The 18,354-nt window shown below is 42.5% G+C and overlaps 1 protein-coding gene across 11 annotated transcripts in view; it reads left to right on the plus strand.

Annotated features, from left to right (window-relative positions):
- Positions 1 to 71: 71 nt before the first annotated feature.
- Gish (casein kinase I gish) overlaps positions 72 to 18,354 on the plus strand; it is a 79,244-nt gene continuing 60,961 nt past the window's right edge. For 5 of the 11 annotated variants that reach the window (XM_076764038.1, XM_076764039.1, XM_076764036.1 and 2 more), the window contains exon 1: positions 75 to 1,546. In XM_076764038.1, the coding sequence (XP_076620153.1) occupies positions 1,309 to 1,546 (238 nt within the window). In that variant the 5' untranslated portion in view covers positions 75 to 1,308. Of the gene's footprint in view, positions 1,547 to 18,354 lie in introns of all 11 variants that reach the window. The other 6 variants (XM_076764042.1, XM_076764040.1, XM_076764046.1 and 3 more) reach the window with 3 other exon arrangements.

Raw genomic sequence — 18,354 nt, forward strand, 5'->3', positions numbered from 1 at the left:
CGTTGGGAACGCGGCCTTATTTCGTATCGGGTTGGCAGCACTGTCGGCCTCGTAACAAATCTCACCCATGTCGAGTCGAGCGCGAGAGACAGGAGCGTAAGCTTGTCCGCGATCGTTTGTCCGCGTTCGACAGCTCTTTCGAATAGCGTGCGTGCGATCGGTAGACGGTAGAATCAGGAAAATAGTCGTATCCGTCTAACCAAAGTTCCAAAAGAGAAATTCGGAAAGTTGGTGGTGAGGTATTGGCATAGAGACTGTGAGGGACTGCTCGGTTAATCCGGGCTCGTGTGTGGGCACACAATAGCCGATCGGGCATACTGGTGGTGACACGACTGCGGACTTTCCTTAGACAAGAACGAGAACATACGAATCTCGCGAAGTGCATGGTGCCTGTGTGCGTGTCACCGGGAAACAGTTCAGAGCCGCTACGGCGGCGCTCCCCGAATCGTAACCACAGAATCGAGTCCGCCGCGGTGGTGAGGCAGGCCTATCGCGGTCTGTCTATCGGGCCACGAGAGATTGAACAGTACGATCGCGATCGCACGCGGCGGGGCCGTTTGTAATGGAGGTGGTTTCCGAGTGTGTTCCCGTGCAAGAGAACAGGTCACGGCGATGCACGCCGTATTGACTGAGACGCGACATTTATCTTTGACTATTCCTCCCGGCCGGCCGGGTGAGAACGGAGCCAGGTCGAAATTGGTATGGAATCGTCCAGGGCCTTCGACACGACGAACACTCGCTCCCGTCTGTGATAACTACTAGCCGCATAGAAACAGATAGAAGCAGAAGAAGAAGGAAAAAAAGGGGGAAAGAGATAGCTGTGCGTGCGTTTCGCGCGTGTTACTCCTTCGTTGTGCCCTTTTATTCATCCCGTATTCGCATTAAGTGTAAACAGTTTTCTTGAAATCTGCTTCGAGGTTAGGATAGCATGGGGATTGATCCCCTGAAGGCATCGACCGACGAACCGTGACACCTGCGACTCGCCGCGTATACGGTGTGTCTCTTCTGTCTGTGCGTGCGTGCGTGCGTGTGGTGTGTGTGCGTGTATATCCTCCCCAGGAAGCCGCTGGAGTATTTATTTCCATCGGCGGTTGTCCAAGGGAAGACGAGAAAAGAAAATATGTCAAGAATGGGGATCGATCCCCGATACAACAACGTACAGCGTTGCGACCACTGAAATCGACCGGGTTTATTGTTCGACGTGTCGTGGGGATAGTTTTTGACCGTTCAAACGAGCGTGTTTCACATCAGCAGTTAAACGAACTGTTGCGGATACTTCGGCCACCACGGAGGACACTATATAGCAAAATGCAGAAAAGAGACGGTAGAGATACGCGCGAGAAGGAGCTCGCGCGTAACTCCGAACGCGATCAGGAAGCCGCCAAGAGGACCTCCCGTGGCAGCGGTAACAATGCTGCCAGATCCTCCAATGTGCATTCCTCGAGGCATAGTGTCACGTCGTCGTCCAACCCAGTGCAGATGGTCGGTCCCAACTTCCGTGTCGGCAAGAAAATCGGTTGTGGCAACTTTGGGGAACTCCGACTCGGTAAGTCGATTGTCTCTTTTTCATTCTCTTTACTTCCTCGACGTTCCGTCATGCCTATTTACTTTATCGAACTCGAAACGCCGCGGAGTAAATATCGTTTACCGTTTTACTGTCTGCACTGTCCGCGGTGCGTTGCGTTACTGCGCCTCCGCTGACGACAATGCTAGCGCGCGAAAGTGGGTTGTTTAATGGCACATAAAACAAAATGGAGCCACGTAAAAGAGCACACAGTGCGTATGCTTTTACTCGCAAGCAGGAAATCCTTCTTCTAACCTTACCTAGGCGGTCGTGTTGGGGCTAGAGAGGCGTCTCGTACCGACTATTTCCTACTGATCGATCTTAATATGTTGGGTTGGTGCATGTGAAATGTCGTTTTTTGTCGATCGAACTTCAAAGGCGCTGTAACCTTTTTCAACCATCGCGTGCTTAATCAAAGTAGTACCCTCGTGAATTTTTACATGTTTCCTGACAGGATCGAACTTCTAGCGTCCATATATTCGTACAGCGTTGTTTTTACACATTTGGGGGTGGTTTAATTTGCCTATTAGTATGTATAAGGGTTGCATGCGGTTATCTACGCTGCTGAATATCAATATTGCCACAGAACGTAATCGTAAACAGTAACGAAACTATTGCAAACGTTTCATTTTCTAAAAGATAATTTCTAAAAACATTTCTTCTTTTAATCGTGATGGTATTTTCGACGATATTGTCTTTGGATTCATTTTAATTATTCTGTCAACCATTCCTTTTCTCTCTTTCTGGCAATTTATGCGGGCGTTCACGACGTGCACGATTCTTCGTTATTAAGTCTTTTGATGACGTTCCTCATCATAAAACGAAAGTTGCCAATTATTACAGTCATTTCTGCGGACGATTTATTCTGTTTAATTGCGTCCCATTGACACGATTATGTTTACATTCGTCTATTTCCTTAATATGTGACTATGGTAATCAGCGATCGTCGTATCGGAATTTCCCTATTACACTATTTGTACTACACTATTAATTATGCAGTAATATTTGAAGTTCATTGATATTCATATTTTATTATACTCGAGTATGAGATAATAAAGTTATACTATGACGAGAATCAAATATTTGCAAGAATTGATTTATGGTAATACTTATCTTGGAAATTGTTTGTCTCCTGCGGATAGGAAAAGTTACGACACTAGAGAATTTGAATTTTAAATTTAAGTAAACATTATTTAACCTTTACAGGGTCGAAAAGCAATCGCGATGACTTTAGGTTTTGATTTTTATGAAAATCAGATTTTTGAAATTTTAGTTTACTCTATTTTGTCAATTATTTATAAAGATAGTCTTGAAACGTCTTGAACACGTTGTGCGTGCCTTTTGATACGGGTGCAACATTTATGTAAAAACATTTTGTTTGTAATTGTCGACTGAAGAGCCATTTAAGATGGTAATGTTAGGTGGTTTATTCTATACGTAGACGGGATTTATTCGTGCAATGTAAAGTCACTTCAGGGATAAATTCAGAATCGAGGCGAAACAAAAATTCGCATCGTGCCTCATCCGTAGCTCTGAATAATGCACGTATAAATAAATAAACGTAGGCTTAAGAAGATTTACGACGAGATGTTTACAGGCTCGTATTCAGGTGTAAGGTGGTCATTTTGAACAGTTGATGCGAAGGGAAGCAGCTATAAGTTGCCCGAACACAAAAGTGGCTATAAGCCAGAGGCAAAGCGAAAGAGTAATGTTTATACGAATTTTTCTTAAATAATTTGTCTATCTATTCTTGGCGTGACTTGTAAAATTTACTCTTTACGTAGTGGTATGCACGCTAATGAATTTGACTTATCAAGAATAGATACATTCTGCCCATCGTCGTAGATAGACTTTTAAATCAATAGTTATGGTTGGAACGACTAAAAGTTAAATGCCTTAATTACGATTTATTTCGCGGAAATTGATACGAATTAATACGAACGCTCGTTGAAAAAATTTGATATTCTAATTCGCCAAGTCTATTTCTATTTTTCATGTCAGATTATTTATAATATACCTGTAGGATAAAAAAGCTTGTAACGTTCATAATCGAAATACCGATCTATTCGTGCATGGATTTAGCACCAAATAACACGTGGTTGTCCCTTAGCATAAACCAAGGAAAACGTGTAAGGAATACATTAATCACCGACATGTAAATCATATCAGAATATTATAATCTATTCCGAGTAACAATAACTTTTCTTATTATCGTAAAAAAGTATTTTTAATTTTATTTATAAATGATCGATGCCTGTTTGAAAGGGACCCGTAACAAGGGTCGAAACGTGAAAGTAATTGAAGTATGTCGTACTATTTTAATACATAGCATCGTTTATTATTATTAATTTAGAATACGTGATATCTAGAGAAGAGAAGGTGGTGCATTACACATTTATAATCAAATAAAGTACACGAGGGGGGGCATCGAATTTGTCACGAGGTCTCTGCGCATGTATGACGCTAGGTTTCCGATTGGTGGAACGACTCTGAAAACGCCACATTCTACCAATTAGGAGTCACCAAAGTCATTCCACCAATCGGAAAACGTTATGCCTTTCGACAAATTTAATACCTAGGGTGGGGCACACGAAGCGCGACGTCCAAATATTTTTTAAACTACCGATTATATAAAACGAAAGCTGATTATTTGGATAATTCCTATCGAACTTTTCAACAAATAAAAAATGTCAGCCCCCTTTAGACTCCTCCTTCCTCGTTGGTTTCCAAGGAAACAGCTTGTAACTCTTTACTCGGACCATATGGCGTGCAATAAAATAATTAAAGCGTAAGAAAATAATTCCCAAAGTTAAGATTGAAGTCGTTAGACTAGAAAGGAACGTTTGCAACGATAACGAGATTTTCGCAGCAGCGAGAGCGCGGAAATGCAAACGCTCTCGAGGGATTTTGTATAAATTGGTCGATGACGCGTTAACGTTTGTATTTCGAATGCGTCGATTATCGTCAAAGTTCACGTCTCACGCGTGACGTAATTCGTCATGATAAATTTATAAATTTTATCTACGCTAAGAGCGAGCTGGATTTAGAATTGCTTATGTTTGTCGTGCGTTTATTAGCGTCTAGTTGCTGTTTTATTAAACGTGTTTACGCCTTCCGCACACACCCGGCTTTGAACTTCCAATTAACGGCTGTTAACGTTACTGCAAACTGTCTCGTTCGAATATTCTAACAACGAAGTTGAACCTTTCGTTACGGTTCGCGTGACTCGGATTAAACTAGTCCCGACGATTAACATTGTTCAAGTTTAACCGGGCACCGTGAATGTTTTATGCATAAACGCATCGCGATAAACAGCAGATTAAAATTTTGCACAAGTTCGCGAGTAACTCGAGGAAACTTTTTATTCGCTATCTTGTTTTGTTTACGTCAGAAATGGAGTTGTTGACTCGCGACGCGTTGTATCATCCAACACACAAAGATGTAAGAATTTTTTACGTCATCGTGTTACGTATTTAAATATTGCAAAACGCAAGGTGGAGTTTCCGATTGCTTTTCGATTCGTTGGTTTTATAATTAATTAGGAGAACAACTTTGAGAAGCACGGCTGCGAAGAGCGCTTGGGAAACGGGAGAAAAGATTTATCGTACGCCTCGATCGGAGATTCAACTTCGAATTTTAATTTGAAACCTTTGGAGAGATTACGCTACGAAGTCCTGCGAATAATTTATAACGAACGAAATTATACGGGGGGATCGTGAAATTGAACTTGTAAAAAAAAAGTTGTCGACTCGGATTCAAATGAGCCAACTTAATCAATTATATTGTAACCCCACGCATTATGTTCGATTAAAAAAGAAAAGAAATCGTATTTGGACAGATACGTTCCGATGGAAAGTTACCCACACGATTTTAATAATTCATTATATTATTTACTTAATGGCGATTCAAAACAGTCTAAAATTCTTATCTAGATAAAACACCGTGTATCGAATTGAAGATAAACAACTTTTTATCCGATATCTGTTAAAGAAAAATAAAAATTTGAACGATAAAATTAAGTATAGAAATGAAATGTGTTTTAGAATTATGGTCCATCTTGATACGCGAGTTACAATTAAAATGTGAACAGCATGTCTGCACTCGGTAATGAATGTCTACATTTAGCAGAGATTTTAGTGAAAGTATATGTATATCGATCCTACCCACTTTCGAGAAAAAAATTCGAGTAAGTGCTGAAAGTTTTGGGTGAAAAAAAAGACTTTCGAATCGTCTTGGAAAAATTATTTTTAGTTGCAGGGGTCAATTGCAAGCATTTTCGGTCAACAGACATATCCCCGAAATCCTACTCAGTTTCGAGAAAAAAATTCAGTACGGTCAGAACTTTAAACGTTAATAACTGTTTAACGAAGCCTTCATCAACAAATTGGTATTCTTGATTTTCATCTTATTTTGGCCTCTAGAATCCCCCATTAAATTTTCCCAGGGGTGGCCGAACACCCTGTATAATGCTCACGTTAACTAGAGAGTGTATGAAGTCATTATCGAATGTATTCAGTGAATAATGCATTTTAATGAAAGTATACATAATTAATTGATATGCAACTTCATAAAAATTTATTCATAAATACTAGTAGATTTGTAACTTGGCACAAATTTATGGAATTCGTTTTTTTCTTTTTAATTTATTCGAACCACAACCCATATTTAATTCAGATCGTTAATGTTCAACTGTTCGAGTTTTCCGACCAGAGATACATTTATTATACATTGGTTAAAGCGATTAAAACTTATCGGAACAAATGCGAGTAAATTGCTATAGGCATTTTTATTCGTCGTCTATTATTCCAATAAATTCTGGCACATCTCGATTCTCTGCGAGCAACTTTTTTCCAAGCAATTCCAAAGTTTCTGAAGTTCAATAAGAGTGCAATTACGTTTTACGAGACATTTTACTCTCGCTAGAAAACGCTGGTATAGATCTTTGCATCGTTGCATCAGTACGTGTTTACGCGTTATCAGTTGAATTATTACCGCAAGTGGTCCCTCGTGCTGTCCTTGTCGCTATATTACACACAGTCGGCTGATATTTTAGAATTAAAATTCAACCACTCGAGTTTCACATTGTAGATCAACGTGCACGGAAGCTGTTTGTCCCGCGAGCAAATAGTCTGTTTTTCTCGTTATGTTTTTCGATTGTTGCAGACAGTTTGTTAATAATAACTTTCATCTACTGGAATTTGCAAATACCGCGCGTCTGCGTGCGAAAGAAGGACTTTATATCTTTCGAACCGGTAATGTTTACGTCTGCTTAGATTAAACTAAAAATTTGCATAGTTCCATAATTTTCTTGGTAAGATACGAATTATTATTTCATCTACGGAACTGATAACGACGTTAACAATTTATGTAACCGGTCCAGGCTCGGTCTGTGACGATTTCTTAGGAAACGTTGGAATTCCTTTTAGCGATTGTTCCCGTTCGGCACACGTGGCGGGAAAATAAAACGCATATTGCAATTTCAAAGAGCGTGATCGCGTTAAATCGTTAAAGTCTGCATCGGGAATGACAACATCGCGAACGGGTAAGAATGTTTAAGTCAAACATTGCGAATTAGCAGACCGACGATCCGGAGACATTGTTTTTCTATAAGTTTCAAGCAGCTCGATGAGATTTCCTGTTCCCTCTATCCCTATCTTAACGGTAAAAATGGTCGCGTAATATATTAATATCATCAGCTCCATGTCAAAAGGCTATTGTTAATTTAACACGCGAAGAAACGAATGTTCTAAATCGTTTACTTTTAAGACTTTGTTTAGGATTTCGGTCTACGTCGCTGCGAGTTGCTTCGAGCACGGGAACGAGTTCATTTTCGCCTGCCTACTCCCATAAACGGTGCGGCGGCGTCGGTTTGAAAAATTTTAGCCTCTTCCTGTGATTCATCTTCGAAAGATCAGCGACGTGTGAATCCCCATTTAGTTCTTCCGCCTCGACGGTTCCTTAAAATCCCTCCGACAAATTGAGACCGTGCTTCGCCACCGTTCGAACGCTCGCCACTCGTCGAATTAAGTCTTCTCTTGTTGCAGTTTACGCTATTTACGGTTTACGAGTGCGAGCGGCAATTCTTTAGCAACTACTATCATTATACTATTATAGGAACTTGTGCTCTTTGAACATAATTTGAATAGTATTTTAACCAAACGACTCAAACATTTTGAGGCCATCGGGTTCGAATATTGGCTGATGGTTGCGTTTAACCCTTTTATTAGGAGTCTGTGGGAAAATCGTTCGTACAGTACGCAAACGAGGCTACGATTTGATACCTATAGGATTATCGAAACATACTAGCGAAAGGATTAAATTGCATAGACCGAGGCGATAAATCATCGACCGTCGACCACAGTTCCTCGGTTACTTCTCCAGGGTTCACGGAAATCCTGGAAACGTTCAAACATTTCGGCAACACCGGCACGAATGCTTGGCTGTCGTTCAAATTTTTTGGCGCGACGATTACTCAAACACCGCTGACGCTTTTCTGCGGATCGATAGGATAAACTGTTGTCGGGAGGGTCGAAAAAATTGGCGAAAAACACGTTACTATATCATGTTCGTGTCTAGGAAAATCCACGTGTCGATGCAGCGCGTCAATCTTGCGTCGGAGGGGTTAAACGCTATTTGGAGCAACCCCTTTCCATTTTTAACCGTTCAACCCATCAATTAAAAGTCGCAGTTGGTGGCTAATCATTTGCATTACTAGCCTGCGCCATTTAAACGAACGACGATCGAAACTTGCAACGTTTTTCTTTAGAATATATTTGACTGCTGTAAAATTGTATATAATTGCATCTAGAGTAAGTTGGCTCTCGGGCAAAAATGAGTTTTGACATGCCTGGTTTGCGAGATATTTAATATTAAAGTTTTGGCGACCTTATACTATCATTGGCAGCTGAGAATAATTCCTCCGAGAGGTACGCTCGGTTCAAACGATTCTGTTCCTACTACCACGCATGCACGAAAGGCACAAAGGCTGTCTATTGGTAGAATGAACGATAGCAACCTGACTCTGCCAATCGAGAGCCCTTCGTGGGTTCGTGGTAGTTGGGATATATAAATCATTTACACCTAGTGTACCCCTCGGAGACATTCTTTTCAGCTGCCAATGAGCGTGTCGTAGATAGCAAGGCGGCTGCCTATCGTGCCGATAATATTTTTTGGCACAGGTCGAGCCCCGTTTGGTCTGGGTTAGGTATTTTTACATTTTTTCTATTACGTAACTCTGCTATCGTTCCTTTGTGTTTTAATTTATTTTTCTAAATATCGCATTTAACGTTTTACAGGATAACGTTGAACGTCTCTGTATCGATTACCGTGCAAACACAACTACCGCGTTCCCACAAAACCATAATCACAGGCTTCGATATTTCAACGTATACACCATCCTTGGTGCAAACTCTCATCGACGAGTCGCATTCGTGCTAAGGGTACCTTTCCTTGTCAGAATCCTGACAATGGCCCCGTAATCGCTTTCGAAAAGGGACATGATTTACGACCCGGAAGCCTCGAACAATATTGCCTACAACTTGGACCGCGGAGACCTCGAGCAACGAGCCTCTATTTCTTGTTATTTATTTATTTTTGCAATTCCTCGATCGCGGTCGTCGCGTTCGATTTTCCGCGCTTAAACGCGGCTGGAAATTCGCGTTAATTTATGAATGATCGTTGAAGCTTCGATCGAAAGCTGTCCGGAAACGTATAATAAATTAACCTTAATCGCATCGGGATGTCACTTCGGGTCAAACACCAACTTTAAATAACCGTGGAATTTATAGGTGAGCTTCATACGTTACTAAACTGGAAAATTAAATTAGCAATTTTAGAAATTACAGATATTCTGAACTCTAGATATCATCTTCGCAGATACTTTCGTGACAATAGCTAGCTAAGATTCCATTATTTCGAATAATGACCGTGCATTTTTAATTTTCGTTCCAAATAGGCAACAGTCCAAGACCAAGAATTATTTTTTTATCTTCGTCACGTGAAACGTGGAGGCACGTCGAACGTGTCCAGGGATTGGGACATTTACCTCGGTAAAATGCTGAATGCAGTTAATAATCGGTGGCTGGCGAACGCCGCGTGTCTCCGTGTAATTACGAGTGCCGATGTTAATTTACGAGCGACAATAACGCCGACGATCGTAACGATTTAGCGACATTATCTCTTGATAAGTTAGCACTAGCGTGCAGCGGAGTTCGGTTGCATTTAGAACGTCGTCGCTGAACGCGATGTGAGTCATTCTTAATATTAAAGCGCTGTCGTACGATAGCGACGCGTTGTCGTTCACGCTTGCGGAGCTATGTGGCTGGTTCGTGGACGAGGCCACGGATGCGTTAACATCGACGATAGTCTCTTTGATCTTTACGATTCCGCGTTCGTTTCCTTTGGGCGAAACTCCGCGACGATGTCCGTGAATGGGACTCGCGGTTTGGACCAACCAGTGGCCAAATTAACACGAGATACGAGTTCCGTGTATAGTTTCCGTTCGAAGTAATTTTATTTGCACCAAATTAGCTACGTTTTAGCTCACACCCCTGGGAACAATTTTAATGGGAAAATCAAGGATACTAATTTGTTCATTGGGGCTTCGTTAAAAAGTTATAGAAACATTTCCGGCCACACAGTATATTTTCGTAGTACGTAGGATTTTGATATTCTCGATTTTCGTCTCATTTTAGCCTTTAGAATTTCCCATTAAAATTTTTTCCAGGAGTGGCCGAACACCCTGTATATCTCTTGCGTAAATGAGTCGTTTCGTGACCTCTGATATCCGCCATTAATTTTTGCAACTAGTTATTTTCTGAAATTTTTAAGTCAAACAAAAGCAAGACAAGGCCCACGACAGTAGTAAATACGTATTATACGTACGATACTATAAATAAAGCCGTCATAACAATGCAGTGAAAATAAGTTCCGGAACAAATAACATATAACGACCGATATCGCATCCGCGTTTCGTACGTTCGTTACTGTTTTATAATATGTGCATAATTCCGCAGATAATGCGCGAACGTGTCGGAATCGACGCTGAAAATTGATAGGTGAAAGCGTCACGGGATTAAAAAAATTGAAATTTAAAAGAATAACGTTCGAGCCCGTATAAAAATTCGCATTGTCGAGCAAGCTATAGTCCGTTATCGTCGTCCATACACACGATCGAGGATATTACGTTATGAAACTTTAAACGCGTTTTCCGTCGAAATGCAATATTTTTAAATTGCGTACACGATAAGTGCAAAATGGCGTAACCGGTTACCTTCGAACTCGACACCAGTGTTCATCCTAACGTTCCGTATCGGTTCGCTTTTATTTATTTTCCGCGAAAGCGCGGACAGTGGAGGGAATTTTTATTGATGAGAATAATAGAGGTTTCGCTCTATAATTTAAAATCATCGAACTAGAAGTGTAATGATAAGCAGCATCGAAACTCGATGGGGATACGTTCGAATCCTCGAGAGCACAGTAGAACTCCATTTGTCTGAACATGTTGGAAGGTAAGACTGTTGCGGGTAATTGGTACCTTCGAATAATAGGAGTTCGAGTTTGGATAATAACTACACCAGTGTTTCTCATACCTCGTAGTCTGCAGACTTCCGTGGGTACTTCCTTGGAAAAAGAAATACAAACTAAATACCGTATTATTAGATAAAAATGAACAAGTATACGCAAAGGGCTTAGCAGCGAGGTCGGTGGATCGTTTACTAAGCAAAATTTGATTTGCGTAAACCGGTCTGTAGCATCGCGAGCAAAGCAACGCCACGGTTTACAACAATATTTCAAAGAAACCGTCGGTGAAGCACTCGATTCGAGGAGATATCGAGACGAACGGTAATACTTTGCTGAAGTTAGGTAGTACATCGATGGGTAGATACTTTGTCCCGTCGTTGGTTGCATCGATCGGTTTGAAGTCTGGAATCGCTTTACATTCGAGTGATTTCATGGGCAGGCGATGGAGGTACATTAATATCGTCGTTCTTGTTCGCGGACATTCGTCGTTCGACTAAATCATTGAAGTGCGAAGCGTCCCTTTTCTCTATCGATGCCATTGAATGTGTCTCCTCCAATCTCTCGATGGAAATAATTGGTTAAGTTCGCGTAAGCCATAAACCATCGTCGCGGATTACCGGACTAATCGAACTACTGTCCACTTTATTCGGTTTGCTTCGCGTTTATCCAGTAGATGGATATCGGGTTCTTCTTCGCTGGATTCGATACCGATTTATAGCCAACAACGACCGATACCCGTTCATTATCTAAATGTAACCGCGGCGAGAGTTGCGTTATCAATTTCCCAGCTATTCCATTAATATTAATTGCGGATTTGTAGTTTGGAAGCAGCATCGACCGCGGTGCGTTTCAATGGCGCCGTGGATGGGCCATCAGGTATTCTTGAGAGATTAGTTCGTCGCCCGTTTTATTGCCGCGAGAACAAAGTTTGTTCATAAGCAAAGTTCGTTGCAATCGTGTGACTTTTAGTTTATAGGCGAAGTTGTCGTTTTGGTCACGGGGTCACAATCGCGTAGGAGACTAGAGGCGCCGATGAGATCGTTGCTCGTAGTAAATTAGGATCTCAACCTGAAGCGTCTAATTCGCCGAGCAAGGATAGTTTTAATTATGTTTCGTGATCGCGGTCAGGTAATTTCACGTTGAAAGAATGGGGGTTTGTTTGAACAACTGCTCGATCGAATAAAAGATAGGACGGAATCGCTATGTCGACTGTTTACTTTCTATCTATTATTCGAGTAACATTCGATCAACCGATTCTTTGCAACCGTGAATTTGTCATTCCGTGCAATGATCTAACGTTATCGTTTGCACGATATTTTTACGTGAAAGAATGTTGAAGCAATCTCGTGGTTACAGCAACGACGTAGAGTTTATTTCGAATCGGTGTTACGTATTAATTGTATCAACCTCCTGTCTGGAACTTCTTGAATTCGTGAAACGATATGGATTTCCAATAGAATGCGAGTTTATTGGTTCACCGACAATTAGGGGGGATCGAGGGCTATTTTTAATTTCCAAAAATATCAGGAATTGGTAGATAACTTGTTATTTATTTACTCTTTAACGAATAAATATTCGCTTCTTCTGCGTGTACTTAATTTCATTCTCTTTTCGAACGGTCGTCGCCCACTATCTGTTCGTACGTGACGTTTCGGTGACAGGTCACGAGCCGTAGCTGGGTCAACGTTAATTCATTGGTATATCGGTCAAACGAAGCTTTTGTTTCACCCATTTTTCTTTATCGAAGTTAAATTAACCCATCGCGTAGCTCATCCTATCGGTCGATGGTCAATTTTCATCCGTCATATCAGTAATTCGCTCGGTTGACAGTATCGCGATTACGAAGATAATGTATCGTATAACTCTATCGATCGATTCCCTTTCCCGTTCGTCGTGGCCAAGACGATCGAACCTCTGAGACAGAAAGACAGAGAGAGAGTCATCGAATCATCGAATCGTGACTCCCTCGACACGGAATGCAACTGCAAAATCGTCTCGCGGTCCGAGCCACGTGGTACCATTAACGTCGTCTCGCGCTCTTGCGTTATCAGTTTATCACCTTCCCCGTCGCTCTAGAGAGCCATAAATGCAGTCACCGAGGCCAGTCGGGTCCTGGATGCGGTCATTGTACGTTCCCTGTGTCTCTCGAGTCGCGATTGCGTCGACGGTGCAGGGTTTGGCAGCGATCGATTACTTTGCGTTCGCTCGTTCGATCGAGAAATCGATCGTATCTTTTCGTTGCGTATCTCTATTATACAGAAATAAACGAGATTAAAGATTAACGTACGCCATTTATCTTTTGTTCGTTATTCGAGATTCGTTATCCGTAGATTGTTGCACGTCTCTCTTCCACGGCGCGTCTTGCACCAGGTTTTATCATCGTTGAGAGAATGCTTATGTCGACTGTTCCGCAAGTCGACGACGCGTTTATCGATTCTTAGGGCGACACGCTACGGAGAAGAAATCTCCGCCGACGATCAACCGACGTTCCGTCGGCGATGTTAGGCTCCGATATCTACCCTATCAGGAACGTCAAGGATAGCGTTGACAAAAGGTACATTTGAATTCCAGAGAGATTGATACGTTTGTTTCCCCTTTGCGAACGTTCGCCGATTCTTAGAGTATTCTGGATCTATCTTGCAAACAAAGTCGAATTCCGTGCTATTTTCTTACGACGTACACAATAAAACCTCGATAATCGTTACCCTGATTCGTTTTTTATGCACTACCAGAACGGAAGAAGACTAATTTACTCTAAAGCGATATTCATTTTACCCCGATATTCTGGAAACTAATCCGGCCGTATTAACGAGGTAGATTACAGCACGGAGCAGTGATTCTTAACCACTGTTCCGCGGTACGCCACCATATCGTGGCAATTAGTGGCATTTGCCACGAAATATTACAAATAATTTGACACTAATACGATATAGGGAATTATAAGAGAGACGTTGCAGCTAGAAGCATTTAAAATAATATATAAAACAATTTTCATAGTATTTACAATTATTAAAGTCACTCAGTGTTGCGGACAACAAGGGACGATGTTCAATTTTAATTTCGTCGTAGCGTTTTGTTCAGAAGCTGTTATCCTATTGTTAGAATTTTGGTTACAGAGAGTTGCAACTACAATTAATTCGCAAAACCGATATTATGTTTATATATAAAGCAATAACGCACGGAGTACCATGGCGTTTGAATATTAATGCGAGCAAGGGTACATGTTGCAACGAGCAGCCAATAACTTTGTTGTAAAGCTCCCAGCCACGACACGACAGAGAATCGCTGTCTCTTTTCGTCGCGATAGTCTGCACGCCGGAAAACTCGATCAGCTGACGCTGACGTCATTGCGGTGTAAAGCTGTTAAAGCGACGCAATATATCCGACGCTTTCCGAATCTTCGAACGCGATGCTCGAGCATGGTTTCCTTGCATGGATTTTTCCAAAGGTTCCCATTGATTCTATTGCAATTAAAAACTTATAAGTTATTAGACAACCGTATCTATGCTTTAAAAATTTTTACTCGGTTTAAATAGTGTCCCTTTTCTTCAATTTAAACTTTGTATACATTGGTTAGCGAAACAATGGGCATATACGATTATTATTCCGAACATTTGTTATGGACGTTACATGTGTCGCCTCGCGATGTTCCCATTCTACGTTTCCACTTCCGGTGATGCAACCGACGTTACCGAAACACGTGTCGCATCATGTTCTCTTACTTTTACTTTTATTTTAATTTCTGTACGTATAATTGGATCGTTATTGAAACTCCACAAACACACGATCCATAGTAACAATCGATAGTAATTTAAACCTTTAAAGTTGGGTCTCTTTGGAACCATTCTGATCAGTGTCAAGCTTCGCTGTTTCAAGAGTAAGGATAGGGGATGAAAAACGTTTAAGAGGCGCCGATTTATACCATGATCGACGTTTATTTCACCAGGCGTTTAAGCACGTTTCTTTACAGAATCGCTTACACGATCCACGATCACGTGGACAATGCTCTAGCGCGTGTATGCGTTTTATTGTGTTTACTTTCCGGTGACAGATAATCGATGAATGACTGTTGTTCGGCTCAATAGAGTTTGGACAGACACGTGAAACAAGATGTTATTGTATTATTAGCTCCCAGATGAGAACGATTCATCTATTAAAAATAACTGTTTCCCAGGTCCACGCTTATTCAGCTGTTTCGTTTACTTGGATCGATATTACGATAATTTCATCGACGAAAGTATTAAAGTAATCATCTTTTTTAAAGGGTCAATATAGCCTCGCCTCTTGGAGCAAAACTCGTCGGAGCAGGAGTTCCCAGAATGTTTCGAATAGGTTTCGTAGGGTCTCTATGTACCCAAGCCAGGCTGTTCTTTATTTGGGCGGAACCTTGGTGCCCGTACGGGGGCAGGAAGTACGAAATTCCAAACCGTAGGCCACAGAGTGGCGTACTGTAAAACCGACCTTCCGGTCGTTCCTGAGGGGGTCGATCGTGCCCGTTACAACGTTCCCACGGTCACGTTCGGGAAACATTGATCCAGGACGTGCTGGAAATTTATCGTTTATCGGTCCCGTTTCTTCTCGAATCGATGCCCGGTGCCGCAACGCGGCTCGAGGTTGCGATAAAATTCAATAAACGAATTCGAAACAATCTGCGGACGCGTTTCCACGGGTTCCTCTATCGCCGTCCCATCGGTCTTCTCATCCGCGATCCAATTTGCCACGCTGAAAACCCTCTTCAATCCTCCGCGATTCCTCTTCAATTTACTCAGCGCGTTTCGGCTTCGACGTTACGATTATATAACTTTCGCAGCTTCGAGAACTTCGTAGCTCGAAAAGCGGTTCGCTCGTCCGCGACCGGTAAACAGAAGCCAAAAGAAAGCACTGGCAGAGCCTCGTTTCTCCCGGGGTCGTGCAACGTTCGATTTTTTGGTTAGAGACCGACGAGGAAACGGTTCGAGAACTAATCCTCCGCGATCCAGAGCTAATTCACGTGGAACGTTTATCGAGCACGCTGGAAAGCCGATTACCAGAACGTAAAACGAACATGTCCGTACTACGAACCCTATAGACCAAGTTGATCGCGGTGTGTTTTCTAATTATTTTTACCGAAGAACAAAAGCATCGAAAACGATCCCTGGAAACGAAGCTTCTGTGTTACAAGAATGATTACAGAGGCATTAGAAACCTCTCCAATGCCATTATAACCAGTTAAAGCGGAGGAAACAACTTCCAATCACTATGTTTTTACAAAAGATTCTCGTAACAATATCCTCTACTGAGAATCCCCGACCATCGACATTCTCATCGCCACGCGACGAGAGCCTGTAATTGTATTTTATTACTAAATATACTTTATTGAAATCCGCGAACCCCCGTAGTCGCTCGATTCCAAGATCATCGACTCCAAAACCAGCCGCGAAGGGTTGAAATATACTGTGATCCGTGAATCGTGTGCCCACGAAACCATAATTTTCATAGCTCCATAGTCGGCCAAAGCCTCGCTAGGCAAGCGGGGGCCTTTCCTCGTAAGTTCCACTTTGCGAACACGGTAATGTACCAAGTTCTCGGTCAGCTGATTCGCACCGGGCGTCCAGCTGACTCTTAATTTCCCCTATGGAGGACGACGGGGCCCCACGAGCCAACGAGGAGGGCATCGTCGTCGCAATTTTCCAGTGTCCAGTCGGTCGAACGACCGGTCCGCCGGCCGTGGCATCGGTGAATTTGCAAACCGTGCGCACGGGAAACACGCTCACAGGCCTGGGTGCCACGTATCACGCAAACGCACACATCGTTCCAGGAACGTTCCGAGGGCAGGTAGCAACCTGTCTGCCTGGCCGGCCAGCCGACTCGCTGGCTCGAGTGACTCAGGAGAACCTGATGACTGCAAAGTGAAATGAACTCGGCCCCGGATCCGGCTAGACTAGCCGCACACCGTGTAACGTCCTTTTAACGCCGCCTCGACGCTGCCTGGCTGTTTTGCTTCGCCTCCTTCCCCCTCCGTGCACACACGCACACGCACGCAAAACTTCCCTCTCTTTTCGCGTCCCCGTGTTCACCGGCTCCGCAACGGAAACGCGATATATTTTTAGACGACCACTTCTTCGGCTACTCGGACTTGACCCACGCGGTATTAACGGTGTCACGCGTGTTTATACGCACGCCTCTACCTGCACGGTGATCCCCCCACCTCCCCTCGGCCGTTCCATTGGTCCGCCATGTTTGTATTCGCGCGGGATTCGCGAGATCTTTCGAGGGACGACCCTAAAAACGAGACTTCTCGCGTTGGTCTTCCGGGAACCGAGTCGAAGATTGGTTTCGCGGCGCGATGCTTCTAGACGCATCGGTTCGCGGACGAAATTGGCTCCCGCCGCGCGCGTTCGACGATATTTTAAGAAACCGTGGATCGGGGGAAGTTTTTTCGAGAAAAATTAACCGGGAACTCGATTTAGAACTTTTATTAAAATTGTTCGAAGAACGGGAGAATGCAAGTTCTCTGGTTTCAGCGCAGATATTGTTTCGAGGAATATTTTAGGAGGAAGATCACGGTCTCGAAACGATACAGCGAATTAATTATTACGGTTCGCGTCTCGAGAGTAGCGACCACGCACTTTGCTCCGTTCCGACGTAGTTTCGGCTGGTAATCGACGACGAAGCTCTCGAACTTTCGTTAATTAGCTATCACCCGAGAAACATTAAACGCGAGTTTATGTAATTTGCGTTTCGCCGAACGAATCGGTTATCAAGAAGCGCGGTCGTTCCTTTTATTAATTACTTCATTAGTCTGACTCGTCGGAATGGAAACGCGTGCGCCTTTGTTTTCGGATTTGGTCGTTAAAAGTTTCGATCGGAGAGGAAAATCGTTCGTTATCGGTGGCGATTATCGGTTTCGTTAATTGCATAGGATTTGTTATTCTTTTTCATTTTTGCGGGGTCAGCGGATCCTCCGTTAACACTAAACCTGCCGCGACTGGTCAAATGGCCGTTTTTAAAATTTCGTTTAGAATTTCTAATACACAATATTATTTTAATATTCACTTCTATTCTTATTGTTTGTTTCCTGAGAAAAATATGTGGTCTGTCTTGCCTACCACGACGTGATCATTTATATTTTTCTTTTGTAAGAAACTGGACAAAATTTGGTACCAAATTCTGATTAGCTTCCGATGTAAATAGGAAATATATGTATAGCAAAGAAGAAAGGAGAGAATCTTCAGTTTCCACTGTCTTAAAACAGTCTAACTACGCGTATTAAAATAGTTAAACTTTGG

This window comes from Colletes latitarsis, chromosome 4, assembly GCF_051014445.1.
Source record: "Colletes latitarsis isolate SP2378_abdomen chromosome 4, iyColLati1, whole genome shotgun sequence".
In the NCBI taxonomy this organism is placed as follows: Eukaryota; Metazoa; Arthropoda; class Insecta; order Hymenoptera; family Colletidae; genus Colletes; species Colletes latitarsis.